Source organism: Oncorhynchus keta, chromosome 18, assembly GCF_023373465.1.
Source record: "Oncorhynchus keta strain PuntledgeMale-10-30-2019 chromosome 18, Oket_V2, whole genome shotgun sequence".
Classification (NCBI taxonomy): domain Eukaryota; kingdom Metazoa; phylum Chordata; class Actinopteri; order Salmoniformes; family Salmonidae; genus Oncorhynchus; species Oncorhynchus keta.
The window spans coordinates 10347356-10370123 of record NC_068438.1 but is presented as its reverse complement, the minus strand read 5'-3'; the positions used below and the strand labels follow the sequence as shown (position 1 = coordinate 10370123).

At 46.0% G+C, this 22768-nt stretch overlaps 1 protein-coding gene and 2 long non-coding RNA genes across 21 annotated transcripts in view; all 3 read right to left on the bottom strand.

The window, feature by feature from the left end:
• The window catches only part of LOC118397239 (rap1 GTPase-activating protein 2), a 108327-nt gene that overhangs the window by 14808 nt on the left and 70751 nt on the right, over positions 1 to 22768 (bottom strand). For 6 of the 13 annotated variants that reach the window (XM_052467386.1, XM_052467385.1, XM_052467388.1 and 3 more), the window contains 12 exons: positions 15526 to 15561; positions 13659 to 13703; positions 12457 to 12489; positions 11432 to 11650; positions 10836 to 10939; positions 6098 to 6176; positions 5655 to 5708; positions 3717 to 3800; positions 3478 to 3578; positions 1142 to 1271; positions 768 to 923; positions 294 to 365 (listed from right to left, as the gene is read on the bottom strand). In XM_052467386.1, coding sequence (XP_052323346.1) covers positions 294 to 365; positions 768 to 923; positions 1142 to 1271; positions 3478 to 3578; positions 3717 to 3800; positions 5655 to 5708; positions 6098 to 6176; positions 10836 to 10939; positions 11432 to 11650; positions 12457 to 12489; positions 13659 to 13703; positions 15526 to 15561 — 1113 coding nt within the window. Of the gene's footprint in view, positions 1 to 293; positions 366 to 767; positions 924 to 1141; positions 1272 to 3477; positions 3579 to 3716; positions 3801 to 5654; positions 5709 to 6097; positions 6177 to 10835; positions 10940 to 11431; positions 11651 to 12456; positions 12490 to 13658; positions 13704 to 15525; positions 15562 to 20919; positions 21055 to 22768 lie in introns of those variants that run through there. The other 7 variants (XM_052467387.1, XM_035791796.2, XM_035791803.2 and 4 more) reach the window with 3 other exon arrangements.
• On the bottom strand, positions 6183 to 10821 carry LOC127908619 (uncharacterized). Of its 7 annotated transcripts, none has more exons than XR_008067745.1 (5): positions 10676 to 10821; positions 9959 to 9997; positions 9081 to 9440; positions 6764 to 7723; positions 6183 to 6603 (listed from the first exon to the last, which is right to left on the bottom strand). It is a non-coding gene; the product is annotated as an uncharacterized LOC127908619 (long non-coding RNA). The 7 variants fall into 7 exon arrangements; XR_008067748.1 differs by having other exon boundaries at positions 9241 to 9440; XR_008067746.1 differs by lacking the exon at positions 9959 to 9997 and adding an exon at positions 9720 to 9758.
• Positions 15578 to 20912, bottom strand: LOC127908621 (uncharacterized). Its single transcript, XR_008067751.1, has 3 exons — positions 19560 to 20912; positions 19016 to 19395; positions 15578 to 18959 (listed from the first exon to the last, which is right to left on the bottom strand). It is a non-coding gene; the product is annotated as an uncharacterized LOC127908621 (long non-coding RNA).

Genomic DNA, 22768 nt, shown 5'->3' with positions numbered 1-22768 from the left:
TCTCCCTCTCTCTCTCTTTCTTTGGGGCGGCAGCGTAGCCTAGTGGTTAGAGCGTTGGACTAGTAACCGTAAGGTTGCGAGTTCAAACCCCCGAGCTGACAAGGTACAAATCTGTTGTTCTGCCCCTGAACAGGCAGTTGACCCACTGTTCCCAGGCCGTCATTGAAAATAAGAATATGTTCTTAACTGACTTGCCTGGTTAAATTATAAAGGTAAAATAAAAAAATTCAATCTATCTCTCTTTATCCATCTCTCTCTCTGTATCTTTTTCTGTAATTCGCTCTCTTTCTTACCTTCTTGAAGACCGCTGGATTGGGGAGAGGTGGGCCAAATGGAGGTACATCTTCCCTCGCTGTAACAGACACCTGCAGACACAAAGCAATTCATGTCACACATCTACTGTATAGAGAGTCTGGCTTAGGTAACTGCAACAGTGTAGCTTCCGTCCCTCTCACTGTCCCAACCTGGGCTTGAACCAGAGACCCTCTGAACACATCGACAAGAGTCACCCTCAACGCATCGTCACCTATCATCACACAAAAGCCGCGGCCCTTGCAGAGCAAGGCGAACAACTACTTCGAGGTCTTAGCGCGAGTGACGTCACCGATTGAAATGCCACTAGCTCGCACCACTAACTAGCTAGCCATTTCACACCGGTTACATAATATCCATGCCTTAAAGGCCCACTCTGTAATACACATTTAAAAACAATTTAGCAAATATCACATAGTGAGCCTGTAAGGTTCATAGTAGGATATAGTACTGACCTTGTATGTAGTGTGTTCAGTACCAGGGTTCTCCACCTGCACCAGCACATACGCATGGAGGAAGTTGGAGGCAATCATGTCAGGTACAAAGGGGGTGGCGTCTTCCTGGAAGACCGCCGCCACGATGTCATTTCCTATGTGCCTCTTCCTCTGGAGCTGAGGGACAAGAGCATAGTGTTCTGTAAACAACTTAGGACTGTTTGACTGTATGTTCTACAGCATAATTAGTCACAAGTATTAGAGAAAGGTGTGAGGTGAGAGGGAAGAAGAAACAGAAGGTGTTTATGAGTGACACACACACACATACACGCACACACAAAACACATACTGTAACCACTGTTATTATGCTGTGTGTGGTGTAGCGTCGTCAGTACCTGTTGTACGTCTCCCTCGGTGAAGGGTAGTTTAGTGGAGACGTGGAACATCATCTCTCTCTGTCTGAAGACGGTGTAGACGGACTCAGAGCCTGTCTGACCGTGGGATACGTCCAGACCACCACGGAACCTAGGACCACAGTGACAACACTTTATGATTAGCATTACCATGACGTTCAATTATTGGGTTGGGCCAGGAGCATTTCCTGATCACGTGACAGGGAAAACTCCTGGCCCTACTCATGAGGAATGGTAGCAGGGTAGCAGTAGTATATATCCTTCCCTCCATCCATTATCCCTCTCTCTCTGCATGAACTCTCTCTCTCTCAGTGGTACCTACATGACTTAGAAAAATCAAGGTGAAATAAAAATAAAAATAAAAGTCTCTCTGTCCCTCTCAGTATTGGAGTAGTAGTAGAGTTGTCTCTGTGTCTCTCTCTCTCTTTCCCTCTCTCTGCCTCTCTCTCTCCCCCTCCCTCTCAGAAGTAGAGCAGAAATAGTAGTTACATCTACAGTACCAGTTAAAAGTTTGGACACCTACTCATTCATTGGTTTTTCTTTATTTTTACTATTTTCTATGTTGTAGAACGATAGTGAAGACATCAAAACTATGAAATAACACATATAGAATCATGTAGTAACCAAAAAAGTGTTAAACAAATCCAAATATATTTTATATTTGAGATTCTTCAAAGTATAATCCTTTGCCTTGATGACAGCTTTGCACACGCTTGGCATTTTCTCAACCAGCTTCACCTGGAATGCTTTTACAATCGTCTTGAAGGAGTTCCAGCATATGCTGAGCACTTGTTTGCTGCTTTTCCTTCACTCTGCGGTCCAACTCATCCCAAACAATCTTATTTGGGGTAAGGTCGGGTGATTGTGGAGGCCAGGTCATCTGATGCAGCACTCCATCACTCTCCTTCTAGGTCAACTATGTAAGTGTAAGGACACAGCCTGGAGGTGTGTTGGGTCATTGTCCTGTTGAAAAATGCCATCCCAAACCAGATGGGATGGCGTATCGCTGCAGAATGCTGTGGTAGCCATGCTAGTTAAGTGTGCCTTGAATTCTAAATAAATCACTGACAGATTCACCAGCAAAGCACTCCCCACATCATCACACCTCCTCCTCCATGCTTCACGGTGGGAACCAGACATTTGGAGATCATCCGATCACCTACTCTGTGTCTCACAAAGACACGGTGGTTGAAACCAAAAATCTCACATTTGGACTCGTCAGACCAAAGGACAGATTTCCACCGGTCTAATGTCTATTGCTCATGTTTCCTGGCCCAAGCAAGTCTCTGCTTATCATTACTGTCCTTTAGTAGTGGTTTCTTTGCAGCAATTTGACCATGAAGGCCTAATTCACTCAGTCTCATCTGAACATTGATGTTGAGATGTGTCTGTTACTTGAACTCTGTGAAGCATTTTTTGGGCTGCAATCTGAGGTGCAGTTAACTCTAATGGGAAAGTCAATAGTCAATTGTACAGCTGAATGCCTTCAATTGAAATGTGTCTTCCGCATTTAACACAACCCCTCTGAATGAGAGAGGCGCAGGGGGCTGCCATAATCAACATCCACGTCTTTGGCGCCCGGGGAACAGTGGGTTAATTGCCATGCTCAAGGGCGGAACGACAGATTAGTACCTTGTCAGTTCGGGGATTCGATCCAGCAACCTTTCGGTAACTGGCCTAACGGTCTAACCACTAGGCTTACTGCCGTCCCATAATGAACTTGTAACTCTGGGTCTTCCTTTCCTATGGTGCTCCTCATGAGAGCCAGTTTCATCATAAGGGTTGATGGTTTTTGCGACTGCACTTGAAGAAACTTTAAAAGTTCTTGAAATTTCCAGATTTACTGACCTTCATGTCTTAAAATAATGATGGACTGTCGTTTCTCCTGGCTTATTTGAGCTGTTCTTGCCATAATATGCACTTAGTCCAAATAGGGCTATCTTCTGTATACCACCCCTACCATGTCACAACACAACTGATTGGCTCAAACGCATTAAGAAGGAAAGAATTTCCACAAATGTACTTTTTACAAGGCACACCTGTTAATTGAAATGCATTCCAGGTGACTATCCTAATAAGATGGTTGAGAGAATGCAAAGCTGTCATCAAGGCAAAGGGTGGCTACTTCGAAGAATCTCAAATATAAAATATATTTGGATTGGTTTAACACTTTATTGGTTACGACGTGATTTCACATGTGTTATTTCATAGTTTTGAGGTCTTCACTTTTATTCCACAATGCAGAAAATAGTCAAAAGAAAAACCCTGGAAATGAGTAGGTGTGTCCACACTTTTCACTGGCACTGTATGCCTCTCACCCCTTGAAGTCATTCAGCTCTATGTTGTCTCCCAGAACACCGAGGAACTCTCGGAAGGCTGGCGTCTCCTCGTTGTTCCCAAACAACTCCTCCTCTGACGTCTAGGGTGGAGCGATGAGAGGAGAGAGCGATGAGGGGAGAAGATTAAATGGGAGAGAGGGCAAAAATAAATAGTATGGGATTGATAAGGAATAAACTGTAACACCATTTGGCAATACAAACCTGCACTTCACACTCACCTGACCAAACTTCTGGTAGATGATACCAAACTTGAAGGTATTGTTCACTTCATGTTCGTCATAACCTACTATCAGCTGAGAGCCCTGAAACCAAAAACATCTAAATTTATAAGGATGTGCATGTACATATAATACTCAGTTATGTGATAAAGTCCCTCCATGACCCGGGCAGACATTTACACTATATATACAAAAGTATGTGGACACGCCTTCAAATTAGTTGATTTGGCTATTTCAGCCACACCCATTGCTGACAGGTGTATAACATTGAGCACACAGACATGCAATCTCCACCGACAAACATTGGCAGTAGAATGGCCTTACTGAAGAGCTCAGTGACTTTCACCGTCATAGGACCCCACCTTTCCAACAAGTCAGTCAGTCAAATTTCTTCCCTGCTAGAGCTGTTATTGTGAAGTGGAAAAGTCTGGGAGCAACAACGGCTCATCCTGTAGTGGCCCTACTGTAGTGCATTGAAATCATCGGTCCTCGGTTGCAACACTTACTACCGACTTCCAAACTGCCTCTGGAAGCCACCTCAGCAAAATAACTGTTTGACAGGGAGCTTCATGAAATGGGTTTCCATGGCTGAACAGCCACACGCGAGCCTAAAATCACCATGAGCAAAGCCAAGCGTCAGCTGGAGTGGTGTAAAGCTCGACACCCTTGGACTCTGGAGCAGTGGAAACATGTTCTCTTGAGTGATGAATCACACTTCACCATCTGGCAGTCCGATGGACAACTCTGAGTTTGGCCGGATGCCAGATGAAAGCTACCTGCCTAGTGCATAGTGCCAACTGTAAAGCTTGGTGGAGGAGGAATAATGGTCTGTGGCAAGTTTTTTATGGTTCAGCTCCTCAAGGTTACAGCATACAATGACATTCTAGATGATTCTGTGCTTCCAACTTTAGCAACAGTTTGGCGAAGGCCCTTTCCTGTTCAGCATGAAAATGCCCACATGCACAAAGCGAAGTCCGTACAAAAATGATTTGTCGAAATCGGTGTGGAAGAACTTGACTGGCCTGCACATAGCCCTGACCTCAACCCCATTGAACACCTTTGGAATTAATTGGAATGCTGACTGCGAGCCAGGCATAATCGCCAAACAACAGTCCCCGACCTCACTAATGCTCTTGAGGCGGAATGGAACCAAGTCCTCGCAGCAATGTTCCACCATCAAGTGGAAAGCCTTGTTAGAAGAGTGGAGGTTGTTATAGCAGCAGAGGGGGGACCAACTCAATATTAATGCCCATGATTTTGGAATGAGATGTTCGATGAGCAGGTGTCCACATACTTGTATTGTATGACAATCACGTCTGGGGAGGTCAGGGTTGTATTCAATAGGCACCAAACGGAAATAAGCCGACTAAAACAGGGCGGGGCTACTTGGACTTGTCCAATAAGAAATGCTCATTTCCATTTTACAGCTGTGAAAATGTTCCGTTTAATGCTCTAATGATCATGACCACTGCGGGTTGATTGTGGCCATTTTGAAAGGCAGCCAGCTGAGACTAGTAAGGGATGGGAGTGGAGGAGAGGGGGAGCAGTCTGAGCAGACTGTCATAGTAACAGATGAGTTCTACTGGACCCGGAGCAGAGGCACAACAAGCAGCTCCATCATCCACATGACCTCTGAAGTGATGAACAGCTCCTGGAACAGATCTGTCTTTAGCACTGCCTACACCACATCAGTAACAGAGAACAGAGGGGTCAGGCTGTATAGTGAACCAGGTGGAAATTGGATTATGTTCATTAGGCAGCAAATGGAAGAAAAGGGACTGAAAAAGGGAGAGACTACCTGGACTCGTCCAATAAGAAACATTTTTTTGAAAACGCTGCATGCCCCAAAGAAATACAACTGCTAGGAAATGATTTCTATTTCCATGACATGACCTAATGGAAGCGCCTGGCTGAAAGGAAACTGTGGAGCAGACTCACTCTGGGGTAGAGGACGGGGTTGAACTTCAGGCCAGTCACGTCGTCGCAGAGAAGCTGAAACACAGACAAACAGATAGATACAGATACATTTGAAACCACAGTGACAGAAACAAATGGATTTTAGGTTAAAGGCGCAATCGGGGATTGGTACATGCCTTTTTGGCATGTACCAACTGTCTTAAAGCAACTGTCTTAATGCATCAGAACCCAAAAGCTTGTTTAACTGCATTGTTTGGAAACAATGTAATTGTAAACAAACACTGCATAGTTTCAACACATGGTTGAAACTATAATCTTGATCTCATAACATTTCTTCAGACCCATCCCTCAGCTGTTCACCCACACTGTGGCGGGCTGGCCGTATTGTTGATGCTTGAAACCCAGATCGCCACTTTACATTGAGTGCACGTTGCATTGGTGGTGCTTAGGTCAGCACACCTTACCTTGGCTATCTGGGGTACACTGGGAAGCTGGTTGAGGCCTGCCAGAGAGATCCTGTCATGGTGTGTCTTTGTCCTCGACCTGGGTGATGATTGCACAAAACCAGTATCAATAACCGCATCTTAAAGAAGGTAGGTTATGTGCACATTGCAAATACATAATTCCTATTTCTACAGTGAAAGTTCTGGCTAGTGTAAAATAACTTATATTTGGAAATAAATGTTCACAAGGTACTGTCGGGGTAGTGTGACTATAACTATGGGTCCAGACCACGGCCATACTGTATGTTATTATATGACTGAAGCTATCTGAACATGATGGATGAACTCCTGGCCCTGCTGTAGTTACCTGAGCATGATGGAGGAACCCCTGGCCCTGCTGTAGTTACCTGAGCATGATGGAGGAACCACTGGCCCTACTGTAGTTACCTGAGCATGATGGAGGAACCACTGGCCCTACTGTAGTTACCTGAGCATGATGGAGGAACCCCTGGCCCTGCTGTAGTTACCTGAGCATGATGGAGGAACCACTGGCCCTACTGTAGTTACCTGAGCATGATGGAGGAACTCCTGGCCCTGCTGTAGTTACCTGAGCATGATGGAGGAACTCCTGGCCCTACTGTAGTTACCTGAGCATGATGGAGGAACTCCTGGCCCTGCTGTAGTTACCTGAGCATGATGGATGAACTCCTGGCCCTGCTGTAGTTACCTGAGCATGATGGAGGAACTCCTGGCCCTACTGTAGTTACCTGAACATGATGGATGAACTCCTGGCCCTGCTGTAGTTACCTGAGCATGATGGAGGAACTCCTGGCCCTGCTGTAGTTACCTGAGCATGATGGAGGAACCACTGGCCCTACTGTAGTTACCTGAGCATGATGGAGGAACTCCTGGCCCTGCTGTAGTTACCTGAGCATGATGGAGGAACCACTGGCCCTACTGTAGTTACCTGAGCATGATGGAGGAACCCCTGGCCCTGCTGTAGTTACCTGAGCATGATGGAGGAACCCCTGGCCCTACTGGAGTTACCTGAGCATGATGGAGGAACCCCTGGCCCTACTGGAGTTACCTGAGCATGATGGAGGAACCCCTGGCCCTATTGTAGTTACCTGAACATGATGGAGGAACCCCTTGCCCTACTGTAGTTACCTGAGCATGATGGAGGAACCCCTGGCCCTACTGGAGTTGCCTGAACATGATGGAGGAACTCCTGGCCCTACTGTAGTTCCCTGGACATGATGGAGGAACCACTGGCCCTATTGTAGTTACCTGAACATGATGGAGGAACCACTGGCCCTATTGTAGTTACCTGAACATGATGGAGGAACCACTGGCCCTATTGTAGTTACCTGAACATGATGGAGGAACCACTGGCCCTATTGTAGTTATCTGAACATGATGGAGGAACTCCTGGCCCTACTGTAGTTACCTGAACATGATGGAGGAACCACTGGCCCTATTGTAGTTACCTGAACATGATGGAGGAACCACTAGCCCTATTGTAGTTATCTGAACATGATGGAGGAACTCCTGGCCCTACTGGAGTTACCTGAACATGATGGAGGAACTCCTGGCCCTACTGTAGTTACCTGAGCATGATGGAGGAACCACTGGCCCTACTGGAGTTACCTGAACATGATGGATGAACTCCTGGCCCTGCTGTAGTTACCTGAACATGATGGAGGAACTCCTGGCCCTACTGTAGTTACCTGAACATGATGGAGGAACCCCTGGCCCTACTGTAGTTACCTGAGCATGAGGAGGAACTCATGGCCCTACTGTAGTTACCTGAACATGATGGAGGAACCACTGGCCCTACTGTAGTTACCTGAACATGATGGAGGAACCCCTGGCCCTACTGGAGTTACCTGAACATGATGGAGGAACCACTGGCCCTACTGTAGTTACCTGAACATGATGGAGGAACCACTGGCCCGATTGTAGTTACCTGAACATGATGGAGGAACCACTGGCCCTATTGTAGTTACCTGAACATGACGGAGGAACCCCTGGCCCTATTGTAGTTATATGAACATGATGGAGGAACTCCTGGCCCTACTGTAGTTACCTGAACATGATGGAGGAACCACTGGCCCTATTGTAGTTATCTGAACATGATGGAGGAACTCCTGGCCCTACTGTAGTTACCTGAGCATGATGTAGGAACTCCTGGCCCTACTGTAGTTATCTGAACATGATGGAGGAACCCTGGCCCTATTGTAGTTATCTGAACATGATGGAGGAACTCCTGGCCCTACTGTAGTTACCTGAGCATGATGTAGGAACTCCTGGCCCTACTGTAGTTATCTGAACATGATGGAGGAACCCTGGCCCTATTGTAGTTATCTGAACATGATGGAGGAACTCCTGGCCCTACTGTAGTTACCTGAACATGATGGAGGAACCACTGGCCCTATTGTAGTTATCTGAACATGATGGAGGAACTCCTGGCCCTACTGTAGTTACCTGAGCATGATGTAGGAACTCCTGGCCCTACTGTAGTTATCTGAACATGATGGAGGAACCCCTGGCCCTATTGTAGTTATCTGAACATGATGGAGGAAATCCTGGCCCTACTGTAGTTACCTGGACATGATGGAGGAACCACTGGCCCTATTGTAGTTACCTGAACATGATGGAGGAACCACTGGCCCTATTGTAGTTACCTGAACATGATGGAGGAACCACTGGCCCTATTGTAGTTACCTGAACATGATGGAGGAACCACTGGCCCTATTGTAGTTATCTGAACATGATGGAGGAACTCCTGGCCCTACTGTAGTTACCTGAACATGATGGAGGAACCACTGGCCCTATTGTAGTTACCTGAACATGATGGAGGAACCACTAGCCCTATTGTAGTTATCTGAACATGATGGAGGAACTCCTGGCCCTACTGTAGTTACCTGAACATGATGAAGGAACTCCTGGCCCTACTGTAGTTACCTGAGCATGATGGAGGAACTCCTGGCCCTACTGTAGTTACCTGAACATGATGGAGGAACTCCTGGCCCTACTGTAGTTACCTGAACATGATGGAGGAACTCCTGGCCCTACTGTAGTTACCTGAACATGATGGAGGAACTCCTGGCCCTACTGTAGTTACCTGAGCATGATGGAGGAACTCCTGGCCCTACTGTAGTTACCTGAACATGATGGAGGAACTCCTGGCCCTACTGTAGTTACCTGAACATGATGGAGGAACTCCTGGCCCTACTGTAGTTACCTGAACATGATGGAGGAACCCCTGGCCCTACTGTAGTTACCTGAACATGATGGAGGAACTCCTGGCCCGGCTGTAGTTACCTGAACATGATGAAGGAACCCCTGGCCCTACTGTAGTTACCTGAGCATGAGGAGGAACTCATGGCCCTACTGTAGTTACCTGAACATGATGGAGGAACCACTGGCCCTACTGTAGTTACCTGAACATGATGGAGGAACCACTGGCCCTACTGTAGTTACCTGAACATGATGGAGGAACCCCTGGCCCTACTGTAGTTACCTGAGCATGATGGAGGAACCCCTGGCCCTACTGTAGTTACCTGAACATGATGGAGGAACCACTGGCCGTACTGTAGTTACCTGAACATGATGGAGGAACTCCTGGCCCTACTGTAGTTACCTGAGCATGAGGAGGAACTCCTGGCCCTATTGTAGTTACCTGAACATGATGGAGGAACTCCTGGCCCTACTGTAGTTACCTGAACATGATGGAGGAACTCCTGGCCCTACTGTAGTTACCTGAGCATGATGGAGGAACTCCTGGCCCTACTGTAGTTACCTGAGCATGATGGAGGAACTCCTGGCCCTACTGTAGTTACCTGAGCATGATGGAGGAACTCCTGGCCCTACTGTAGTTACCTGAGCATGAGGAGGAACTCCTGGCCCTATTGTAGTTACCTGAACATGATGGAGGAACCACTGGCCCTACTGGAGTTACCTGAACATGATGGAGGAACTCCTGGCCCTACTGTAGTTACCTGAACATGATGGAGGAACCACTGGCCCTATTGTAGTTACCTGAACATGATGGAGGAACCACTGGCCCTATTGTAGTTACCTGAACATGATGGAGGAACCACTGGCCCTATTGTAGTTATCTGAGCATGATGGAGGAACTCCTGGCCCTACTGTAGTTACCTGAACATGATGAAGAAACTCCTGGCCCTACTGTAGTTACCTGAGCATGAGGAGGAACTCCTGGCCCTATTGTAGTTACCTGAACATGATGGAGGAACCACTGGCCCTACTGTAGTTACCTGAACATGATGGAGGAACCACTGGCCCTATTGTAGTTACCTGAACATGATGGAGGAACCACTGGCCCTATTGTAGTTACCTGAACATGATGGAGGAACTCCTGGCCCTGCTGTAGTTACCTGAGCATGATGGAGGAACTCCTGGCCCTACTGTAGTTACCTGAGCATGATGGAGGAACTCCTGGCCCTACTGTAGTTACCTGAGCATGAGGAGGAACTCCTGGCCCTACTGTAGTTACCTGAACATGATGGAGGAACCCCTGGCCCTACTGTAGTTACCTGAGCATGATGGAGGAACCCCTGGCCCTACTGTAGTTACCTGAACATGATGGAGGAACCACTGGCCCTACTGTAGTTACCTGAACATGATGGAGGAACTCCTGGCCCTACTGTAGTTACCTGAGCATGATGGAGGAACTCCTGGCCCTACTGTAGTTACCTGAGCATGATGGAGGAACTCCTGGCCCTACTGTAGTTACCTGAGCATGATGCGGAGGAACTCCTGGCCCTCTGCCTCCTCATGCCTCAGTGACATAATGAGGTTCCCCAGACTGCTGCCTGTGCAGTAGTAGTTCATATGCTCCTGAAGAAGAGAGGGAGAGGCAGAGTGAAAGAACGATAGAGGGGGAGAAAGTTAGGGAGGGAGGGAGGGTCAGACAGACAGCGAATCACTACACAGTATGATGAGACAGTTTAAAGAAGTTACACACATTCAAATAAGGTCTTACACACAATATTTCACAGATCTCTGCATAATTTAAGTCAATTACACGTTCCTTTTTCCAAACGACTGATTTTTAATTTGTTTGAGTCCGGAACCATTGAACATGAATATATATTTAAAACATGCTTAGTCATAATCCCAGAGCAGAATTATGCCTGAAATAGGAACAACACTGAATGGAGAACGACTTAAAGAGGGATACACACCCTTACAGAGAACACACACACACGTACACACATCAACATAAACACACACACAGACACACAACACACACATGCAGGCGCAGACCCCCCTTCCTCCCCCACTCACACACCCACATTATTACTACAAGTCAAATAGGCCTTGACTCACCCTGCCCAGGAAGTGTTTGCGGTAGGCCCTGGCCGTGCTGTTACACTCCAGCCTGAAGCCGAACCCCCCCGCAGGGCTCATGCCCCCTCCGTCATCCTCCTCACAGAAGCTGCTCTCCGAAGAGGTGGGGGTGCCTGCAGGTGCCTCGGCGTCCTCAATCCAGTAACCCCCAAACTGGGGCAGGATCACCTGCGGGTATGGGCTACCCTTCTCCAGAATCTAAGCCACACAACCAAGGGGCAAGGGGTTTATGTACCAAAATATCCCCATCCACAAGAATAGGGCCATATAAATAAACATTTGTTATTTTACCCCCCTTTGTCTCCCCAATTTCGTCATATCCAATTACGGTCTCATCGCTGCATCTCCCCAAAGGGCTCGGGAGATGTGAAGGCCGAGTCATGCGTCCTCCGAAACATGACCCGCCAAACCACGTTCCTTAACACCTGTCCACTTATCCCAGAAGCCAGCTGCACCAATGTGTCGGAGGAAACACCGTTCGAGTGACGACTGAGGTCAGCCTGCAGGCGCCCCCCCCCCCCCTGGCCAAACGCTCCCCTAACCCGGACGACTCTGGGGCAATTGTGCGCCGCCCTATGGGAATTTTGGTCACGGCTGGTTGTGACACAGCCTGGAATTGAACCCGGGTCTGTAGTGACGCCTCAAGCACCACGATGCAGCACCTTAGAACACTGCCTAGAGCTTGGAACTTTGATCATAAATGTGCCTGTAAAAGTTATTTGAGCCTTGTTTTACATTGACCAGCTGTATGCGCATAACTGTGTGTGTGTGTGTGTGTGTGTGTGTGTGTGTGTGTGTGTGTGTGTGTGTGTGTGTGTGTGTGTGTGTGTGTGTGTGTGTGTGTGTGTGTGTGTGTGTGTGTGTGTGTGTGTGTGTGTGTGTGTGTGTGTGTGTGTGTGTGTGTGTGTGTGTGTATACTGTATATGTGGGTTTGTGTTGTTCATGCTTGTTTGTGCATCGTGTTTTGATCCAATTGATATGATCGTATCAGAGCGCTGACTCACGTCCTCTATCCGTGGGTATGGGATGTAGTCATCCTGTCAGACAGAGAGAGGAGAGACACACACAGATCATTACCTTACAGGCTGGAATAATTACAGCCCTGTTCAAATACTTCAGAGAACCCCTATTTCCTTCCTCCCTTCCGTAAAGAAATCCCTGATCTGACAAGGCTGGGTAGGTGAATGCTATGAAATACAACTATTGCGCACACCTATCAATTTGTGTAAGATCAGTGATTGCTTCAAGGGAGGGAGAAAGGCAGGTTGTGTTTGTAAAGAACTCAAACAGGGCCTTGAACTACATTACAATGAGGTCAACTGAGGCAGTCCGTCACTATAGCAAGCGTGAACACAGAAACTCAGGGTGAACATATATACAGTGACTTATTCCACAGAAGCAACAGATGGTCCAATGAGTGATGCAACACAATGAAACAAATGAATCAAAACAGGCATACATTGATGGAGGACTCCAAACCTTCCGACAATCTCAGGGATACGAGTCTCAGGATTGACTCTGTGAGCCCCTGGGTTCATCATTAAGTCACTGGGGCTGGTTAGCAGTCAGCTGGTGTATGACCTTTAAACCCGCTGTGATATGATGTTCACAGGGACGGACTGTGACTAGAAATAGGCCTGCGTATTTCTATCACACTGACTCATTTTGTCCCTCGAGGCCCACCACGCCAGCCCATTTTTTTTTTTACTTGAGGCACCCATTATTATTATTATTATAATTTTGCACAAACATTTTTTTTTTAGACAGATGGACTAAAGATGGACCAGCCCATCTGGCATTTGCCAGAATTGCCCTACGACCAGTCCATCCCTGGACGTTCACCATCGACTCCAATCGATCTCCATGCCTTTGTTTTTACACAGTATATAGTCCCAGGAGATTGAGGGGAATCGCATTCATTCATGCACAGCTCTTTGTTAGTTTATTTTAGCCTACGTTTTGTCCTGGTTGAGGGGGGGGGGGGTCTTAAGAGAGTGCTAAGTCATTTAGAGAGTGGTGAAACTACTCCAGTAGCTGACAGGGCGAGTACGGAGGATGACCACCATCGCAATCAAACAAAGAAGGGATGGGGGGGGACGACGACAAATAAAGGAATACATGAAGAAAGGAATGGACAGAGGTCAATGCATCATGACAGAGAAGCATGCCTAGCGGTGACACTGACGTGTGTGTGTGTTTCTCAGACCTTGCTTCTCTGCGAGTGGGGCTTTGTCTCCTCCGATTTAGGGACCTGGTTAGGGTCACGCATGTGGACGGAGGGTCACAAGGGTACAAAAAGATCATTCCTGGACTTACACTAAACTCCCAAATCAGTTACTGTACTTATATACTGGACTGTAGATTCTCTGGGTAAACATTTGATTGGTGGAACCCAGGGAAAATATTTGCTTGGTTATAAGAAGTGTTTGCGTAATATATGCAGAGCCAAGCCGACATGACTAGTTGAATTGTTGACATCCTGAATTGCACAATTACCAATCTACTGGAAAGACCTGTGGAGTAAGATTTCTGTGCATGTGGGAAGAGGCTCTGAAGCCCGAATCCTTACCACACACACAGATTCTCTCAAGTATTTTACCAGACTTAATCATATCTCAATCATCCTTACAAACACACTACTCTGTATATTGTACTCTGTTTGTGGGAAGGCCATTAATTAAGACCTACCACACACACAGAATCTCACAAGTCATTTACCAGACTTAAACCGTATCCTTATCCCTACCTTCCATTATTGATTTCAGTGGTCAACGCACAAATTGGTCTGTCTATCTAAGCAGTTTTCAAAGAAAAGAACTGGTCTGTCTATCTAAGCAGTGGTCAACGCAGAGACTGGTCTGTCTATCTAAGCAGTGATCAACGCACAGACTGGTCTATCTATCTATCTAAGCCAGGGCTGCCCAACACTCTTCCTGGAGATCTATTGTCCTGTAGGTTTTCAGTCCAACCCTCATTTAACATATCTGATTCATCTGGTTAAGGTCTTGTTGAGCAGCTAATAAGTAGAATCCGGTGTGTTAAATGAGGGTTGGACTGAAAAGCCACAGAGCAGTAGATCTCCGGGAAGAGGGTTGGGCACCCCTGATCTAAGCACTCTCTGCATGTGTTTGAATGGTCCTCGTCCTCCAGTGATGCTTGCCTCCGCCTGGTCCCAGATCTGTTTGTGCTGTATTGACAATGACCATAGGAGTTGGCAATACAGCAATAACAGATCTGGGACCAGGCTAGCTCAGAGAGACAGACAGTGGAGGGGATGGGGGAACAGCTACAGCTCAGTGGGGGACTACTTGTCAACACCGCTGGGTTAGATCAAAGCCAGGGGTCTGTCTGAATACATCCATCTTCGATTCCACTGAGACGGGCTTTGTGATCAACCATTCCAGATAGAGGCCTTTCAACTGTTCGGCCATCGATTGCTCTAGTCTAGTTAGTAGTGCGGGTCGATGTGGCGCTGTGGGGACAGCGAGGGGTCTGGTAAGGACTGGCTCAGAGGTGGCAGCGGGCCCGTGTGACCTCTGTTCTCATTCTTCCTCGCCCACTTGTTATCATGCGCTATCGATCTCCTGTCCTCCTCCGCTCACTCTCTCTCTTTCTTTCAAAAGCTCCCCCACTGTCCCCAAATTGGCGTGGCAGAGCTGCCACCACCACCCACCCTCTTCCTGCCCCCCTCCTGCCTAAAACCCCAATCCCACAGAAGATCCCAGAACCCCATAGACACAGTGTAGCAGAACAGGTCAGAGAAATCAATGTTTTTTTCAGAGGGAGCTCGTTAACTTGGTCTGGTTCGGCTCATTACTCAATCAGGACCAGAGATTGGACCCGTTGTTCTCGGCTCCTCAAATTAAGTGCGGCCCGCGTTCCCCCTCCAACCCCCCCTGGCTTAATAACGGACCCTTCTGCTCGTTAGAGGAGGACCCTTGATTAAAATCCCAGAAAGTGATGAACGTGTCGTGCTTTCATCACCACGTCCATGCCAGCAGCAGTGGGAACTTAGAGAGAAGAGAAGGAAGGAGAGAATGAAGAGAAAGAGGAAGGAGAAGGAGGAGTCTTACCTGCATCCTTTCCAGCATGTCAAAGAACTCGGCAGACTGAAACAGAGTAACAGAGGTGATTATTTTACTACAATGCCATACAGGTAGAATGGATGCAGTTCTAGTGTATCAAATTGTCCTGGACCAATGTGATCACTAGAAGTGGAGTGCACTGTATTTCCTAAAAAAGCACCACATTAATTAATTAGGGTTTATTTGGTATAGGTTGAGGTATGGCTTTGGGATGTCCACAAAGCATAACACCAGTGTGAGATGGTTTAAAAACCTCTACAGGATCGGTGGGTCTCCCGCGGGATGGTTGAGCTAACGTAGGCCTATGCGATTAGCATGAGGTTGTAAGTAGCAAGAACACTTTCCAGGACATAGACATATATGGCATTGGAAGAAAGCTTACATTCTTGTTAATCTAACTGCACTGTCCAATTTACAGTAGCTATTACAGTGAAAGAATACCATGCTATTGTTTGAGGAGAGTGCACAGTTATGAACTTGAAAAGTGATTAATAAACCAATTAGGCACATTTGGGCAGTCTTGATACAAACTTTTGAACAGAAATACAATGGTTCATTGGATCAGTCTAAAACGTTGCGCATACACTACTGACATCTAGTGGCCAAAATCTAAATTGCACCTAGAATCCCAAATCATATATTGGCCTTTCTGTTGCATTTCAAAGATGGTACCAAAAAAACAAAAACGCATGTTTTTTTCTTTGTATTATCTTTTATCTGATCTAATGTGTTACATTCTCCTACATTAATTTAACATTTCCACAAACGTCAAAGTGTTTCCTTTAAAATGGTATCAAGAATATGCATATCCTTGCTTCAGGTCCTCAGGTACAGGCAGTTAGATTTCCATATATCATTTTGGGCGAAAATTGGAAAAAAGGGTTTGATCATTTTTAAGTGTGACCAAGGATTTTTGGGGGTGGAAACGGAGAGGTCTGGTCACCGAGGCTACGTTCCAGGCTGTCTAAATTGAGATGTACATGAGCTAAACACGTCAAGTGATATAGAAATCTGATGCCTGACTGGGCAGTCTGCAATGTAGCCTTGAACGTGACCTGAAACTTCTCAAACCCAGTAACTACAATTATCACACCATGATCATCTCCAGAGAGCAGCATTTCCACCCTGGTTCCCAATAAGAGCTCATTGAGCCGAGGCAGAGCACTGAAGGGCAGTCCTACACCCTCTCACACCCATATGTACAGTATATTATCCAAACACAGAAAACCAAGCCTACTCCACTTCCTCAAAACAGTCACTGCAGAAAAATAATGGGCTGTTGTTGTGCTCCTGGCCTTCTATGAAAGTATACTGAAGTTCTGGGTCAAAATCTTGACAGGATGATGGTAAAAATGTAAAGAATGAAAGTACAGACAACTAAATATTGGTGATAAATGTTGTGCATTATCATTATTGTTATAATCATCAAACATTTCAAATAACTAATGTCAATATAGGGACCACTCCGAACTCTGTAACGGCTGTCTTGAGTGGAAGAAGGAGAGGACCAAAGCGCAGCGTGGTTAGTGTTCATTTTTTAATAAACAACTGAACACTTCAAAAATACAAAACAATAACGTGACAACCGAAACAGTTCTATTTGGTGCAGACACACAAAGACTGAACATAACCACCCACAAAACACCAAGGAAAACAGGCTCCCTAAATATGGTTCTCAATCAGGGACAACGATAGACAGCTGCCTCTGATTGAGAACCATACCATGCCAAACACAGAAATAGAAAATATAGAAAAACTCACATAGACTGCCCACCCCAACTCACGCCCTGACCATACTAAATAAAGACAAAACTAACATAGACTGCCCACCCCAACTCACGCCCTGACCATACTAAATAAAGACAAAACTAACATAGACTGCCCACCCCAACTCACGCCCTGACCATACTAAATAAAGACAAAACTAACATAGACTGCCCACCCCAACTCACGCCCTGACCATACTAAATAAAGACAAAACTAACAGACTGCCCACCCCAACTCACGCCCTGACCATACTAAATAAAGACAAAACTAACAGACTGCCCACCCCAACTCACGCCCTGACCATACTAAATAAAGACAAAACTAACAGACTGCCCACCCCAACTCACGCCCTGACCATACTAAATAAAGACAAAACTAACAGACTGCCCACCCCAACTCACGCCCTGACCATACTAAATAAAGACAAAACTAACAGACTGCCCACCCCAACTCACGCCCTGACCATACTAAATAAAGACAAAACTAACAGACTGCCCACCCCAACTCACGCCCTGATCATACTAAATAAAGACAAAACTAACAGACTGCCCACCCCAACTCACGCCCTGATCATACTAAATAAAGACAAAACTAACAGACTGCCCACCCCAACTCACGCCCTGATCATACTAAATAAAGACAAAACTAACAGACTGCCCACCCCAACTCACGCCCTGCTCATACTAAATAAAGACAAAACTAACATAGACTGCCCACCCCAACTCACGCCCTGACCATACTAAATAAAGACAAAACTAACAGACTGCCCACCCCAACTCACGCCCTGACCATACTAAATAAAGACAAAACTAACAGACTGCCCACCCCAACTCACGCCCTGATCATACTAAATAAAGACAAAACTAACAGACTGCCCACCCCAACTCACGCCCTGACCATACTAAATAAAGACAAAACTAACAGACTGCCCACCCCAACTCACGCCCTGACCATACTAAATAAAGACAAAACTAACAGACTGCCCACCCCAACTCACGCCCTGACCATACTAAATAAAGACAAAACTAACAGACTGCCCACCCCAACTCACGCCCTGATCATACTAAATAAAGACAAAACTAACAGACTGCCCACCCCAACTCACGCCCTGATCATACTAAATAAAGACAAAACTAACAGACTGCCCACCCCAACTCACGCCCTGATCATACTAAATAAAGACAAAACTAACAGACTGCCCACCCCAACTCACGCCCTGCTCATACTAAATAAAGACAAAACTAACATAGACTGCCCACCCCAACTCACACCCTGACCATACTAAATAAAGACAAAACTAACAGACTGCCCACCCCAACTCACGCCCTGACCATACTAAATAAAGACAAAACTAACAGACTGCCCACCCCAACTCACGCCCTGACCATACTAAATAAAGACAAAACTAACAGACTGCCCACCCCAACTCACGCCCTGACCATACTAAATAAAGACAAAACTAACAGACTGCCCACCCCAACTTACGCCCTGATCATACTAAATAAAGACAAAACTAACAGACTGCCCACCCCAACTCACGCCCTGATCATACTAAATAAAGACAAAACTAACAGACTGCCCACCCCAACTCACGCCCTGATCATACTAAATAAAGACAAAACTAACAGACTGCCCACCCCAACTCACGCCCTGATCTTACTAAATAAAGACAAAACTAACATAGACTGCCCACCCCAACTCACACCCTGACCATACTAAATAAAGACAAAACTAACAGACTGCCCACCCCAACTCACGCCCTGACCATACTAAATAAAGACAAAACTAACAGACTGCCCACCCCAACTCACGCCCTGACCATACTAAATAAAGACAAAACTAACATAGACTGCCCACCCCAACTCACGCCCTGACCATACTAAATAAAGACAAAACTAACAGACTGCCCACCCCAACTTACGCCCTGATCATACTAAATAAAGACAAAACTAACAGACTGCCCACCCCAACTCACGCCCTGATCATACTAAATAAAGACAAAACTAACAGACTGCCCACCCCAACTCACGCCCTGATCATACTAAATAAAGACAAAACTAACAGACTGCCCACCCCAACTCACGCCCTGATCTTACTAAATAAAGACAAAACTAACAGACTGCCCACCCCAACTCACGCCCTGATCATACTAAATAAAGACAAAACTAACATAGACTGCCCACCCCAACTCACGCCCTGACCATACTAAATAAAGACAAAACGAACAGACTGCCCACCCCAACTCACGCCCTGACCATACTAAATAAAGACAAAACTAACAGACTGCCCACCCCAACTCACGCCCTGATCATACTAAATAAAGACAAAACTAACAGACTGCCCACCCCAACTCACGCCCTGACCATACTAAATAAAGACAAAACTAACAGACTGCCCACCCCAACTCACGCCCTGACCATACTAAATAAAGACAAAACTAACAGACTGCCCACCCCAACTCACGCCCTGACCATACTAAATAAAGACAAAACTAACATAGACTGCCCACCCCAACTCACGCCCTGATCATACTAAATAAAGACAAAACTAACAGACTGCCCACCCCAACTCACGCCCTGCCCATACTAAATAAAGACAAAACTAACAGACTGCCCACCCCAACTCACGCCCTGACCATACTAAATAAAGACAAAACTAACAGACTGCCCACCCCAACTCACGCCCTGACCATACTAAATAAAGTCAATACAAAGGAATAAAGGTCAGAACGTGACACTCTCTCAATGAGAGTGGAGATCAGGAAGTAAAGTTGTAATTAACACATGATCCCATTATACTTAAAGTAGCTGTCTAAGATTTCTATGGAATATGACCTACTACTGTGAAATAGATTTCCTTCCCAAAAATGGTTATTAAGTAGGCCCTATGTTAATAAGCAGCTTTCTGTGTGACCCTGCTTTCCAAATTCACAAACAACACAATGTTGTTGGTCAAATACCAGCCATTATAAATATTATAAATAAGCAAAGGACGAGTCAAAAACATTATTTGGATAGAATATGAGATTTTTTTAAAATGATTTAATAGGTGATGGAAAGAAAACAAAAAGGCCTTGACAGTTTTTGACCGGAAGAAGATCCATCTTGGAATAAAACGTTTAATACAGTGTCTTTATAACGGCTGACAGTCAATCAACAAACACGTCGCTCTCTATGTGACAGTCCAAAGTCATACTCGGGAAATATGCTAAAAGCACAACGGATGAGGAACACAATCAACTACATTGTTTGAATCACAGGTTTCAAGGTTGCCAGGTAGAGAATGCAGACAAAGGCAGTCAAAACACTTCTTAGCAGAGGCACGAGGCACCAGTAAAATGCCCCTATTCATACAGTGAGCATAACGCCAGTTAAATTTACTTTTTATGTCATATTTTATGCAATCACTAATGACAAAGCTGAACACAAATGCTTTGAAAGGTGTGGTCTTATATGGATCACTGAAATGACTGATTCCCTATCTACACAGGTACAGTTAACACCCGATCAACGCAGCCATTAAACCCAAGGCATTACAGCAACATGTTGTATCATAGTCGAACACCACCAGCAATACCACTAAAACACACCAAGACCTGGAAAATCCTTGTCTTACCTTGAGATATACAACCTAGTACTCTGTAAACCAGGAAAACCAGGGAAATGATCCATTTCCCGGCAGTAAAAACATCTCTTTACTGTAGCACCGATCCACCTGAGCTCAGGTGAACATGCTAATCTCACAGCTGTCAGTGCAGTGGGAGTTATCATTTAGTTATAAATTAACCTGCCACAGAGGCCTAAACCCACACAGCTAGTCCCACAGAGTCAACACAATGAGCCAGGTTCACACAGCCCTACAGATGGGCACTGTAACCTTGGTGATTCATCGTCATCCCCCGTCTAAGGTGAGAGAACTGCTGAGGGCTACTGGGGGTCGTGGGGGAACTCCTAGGGGCCAGATGGAGATCTATCAATCGGACACCAATCAGAGAGGAACCGTGTCGTGAGCAGACCCTTTGCTATTGAGGTCAGGTGCATCCTGTTTCCATTGATCATCCTTGAGATGTTTCTACAACTTGATTTGCGTCCAGTTGTGGTAAATTCTATTGATTGGACATGATTTAGAAAGGTCCCACGGTTGACAGTGTATGGCAGAGCAAAAATCAAACCATGAGGTCGAAGGAATAGAGCTCCGAGACCGGATTGTGTTGAGGCACAGATCTGGGGAAGGGTACCGAAACAATTCTGCAGCATTGAAGGTCCCCAAGAACACAGTGGCCTCCATCATTCTTAAATGGAAGAAGTTTGGAACCACCAAGACTATTCCTAGAGTTGGCCACCCAGCCAAACTGAGCAATCGGGGGAGAAGGGCCTTGGTCAGGGAGGTGACCAATAACCCAATGGACACTCTGACAGAGCTCTAGAGTTCCTCTGTGGAGATGGGAGAACCTTCCAGAAGGACAACCATCTCTGCAGCACCACCAATCAAGCCTTTATGGTAGTGGCCAGATGGAAACCACTCCTTAGTAAAATGCACATGACAGCCCACTTGGAGTTTGCCAAAAGGCACCTAAAGACTCTCAGACCATGAGAAACAATATTTTCTGGTCTGATGAAACCAAGATTGAACTCTTTGGCCTGAATTGCAAGTGTCACGTCTGGAGGAAACCTGGCACCATCCCTACGGTGAAGTATGGTGGTGGCAGCACCATGCTGTGGGGATGTTTTTCAGCTGCAGGGACTGGGAGACTAGTCAGGATCGAGGCAAAGATGAACGGAGCAAAGTACAGAGAGATCCTTGATGAAAACCTGCTCCAAAGCACTCAGGACCTCAGACTGAGGCGAAGGTTCACCTTCCAACAGGACAATGACTGTAAGCACACAGACAAGTCAATGCAGGTGTGGCTTCAGGACAAGTCTTTGAATGTCCTTGAGTGGCCCAGCTAGAACCCGGACATGAACCAGATCAAACATGTCTGGAGAGACCTGAAAATTGCTGTGCAGCAACACTCCCCATCCAACCTGACAGAGCTTTAAAGGATCTGCAGAGAATTGTAGAAACTCCCCAAATACAGGTGTACCAGGCTTGTAGCATCATACCCAAGAAGACTCAAGGCTGTAATCGCTGCCAAAGGTGCTTCAACAAAGTACTGAGTAAAGGGTCTGAATACTTATGTAAATGTGATATTTCCATTTAAAAAATATATATATATATCTGTAAACATTTCTAAAAACGTGTTTTTGCTTTGTCATTGTGGGGTATTGTGTGTAGATTTACAGGAGGAAAAAAATGATTTAATACATTTTAGAAAAAGGCTGTTATGTAACAAAATGTGGAAAAAGTTAAGGGGTCTAAATACTTTCCCCAGTGCACTGTATTTATATATATCGTCTCTCTCTCTCTCTCTCTCTCTCTCTCTCTCTCTCTCTCTCTCTCTCTCTCTCTCTCTCTCTCTCTCTCT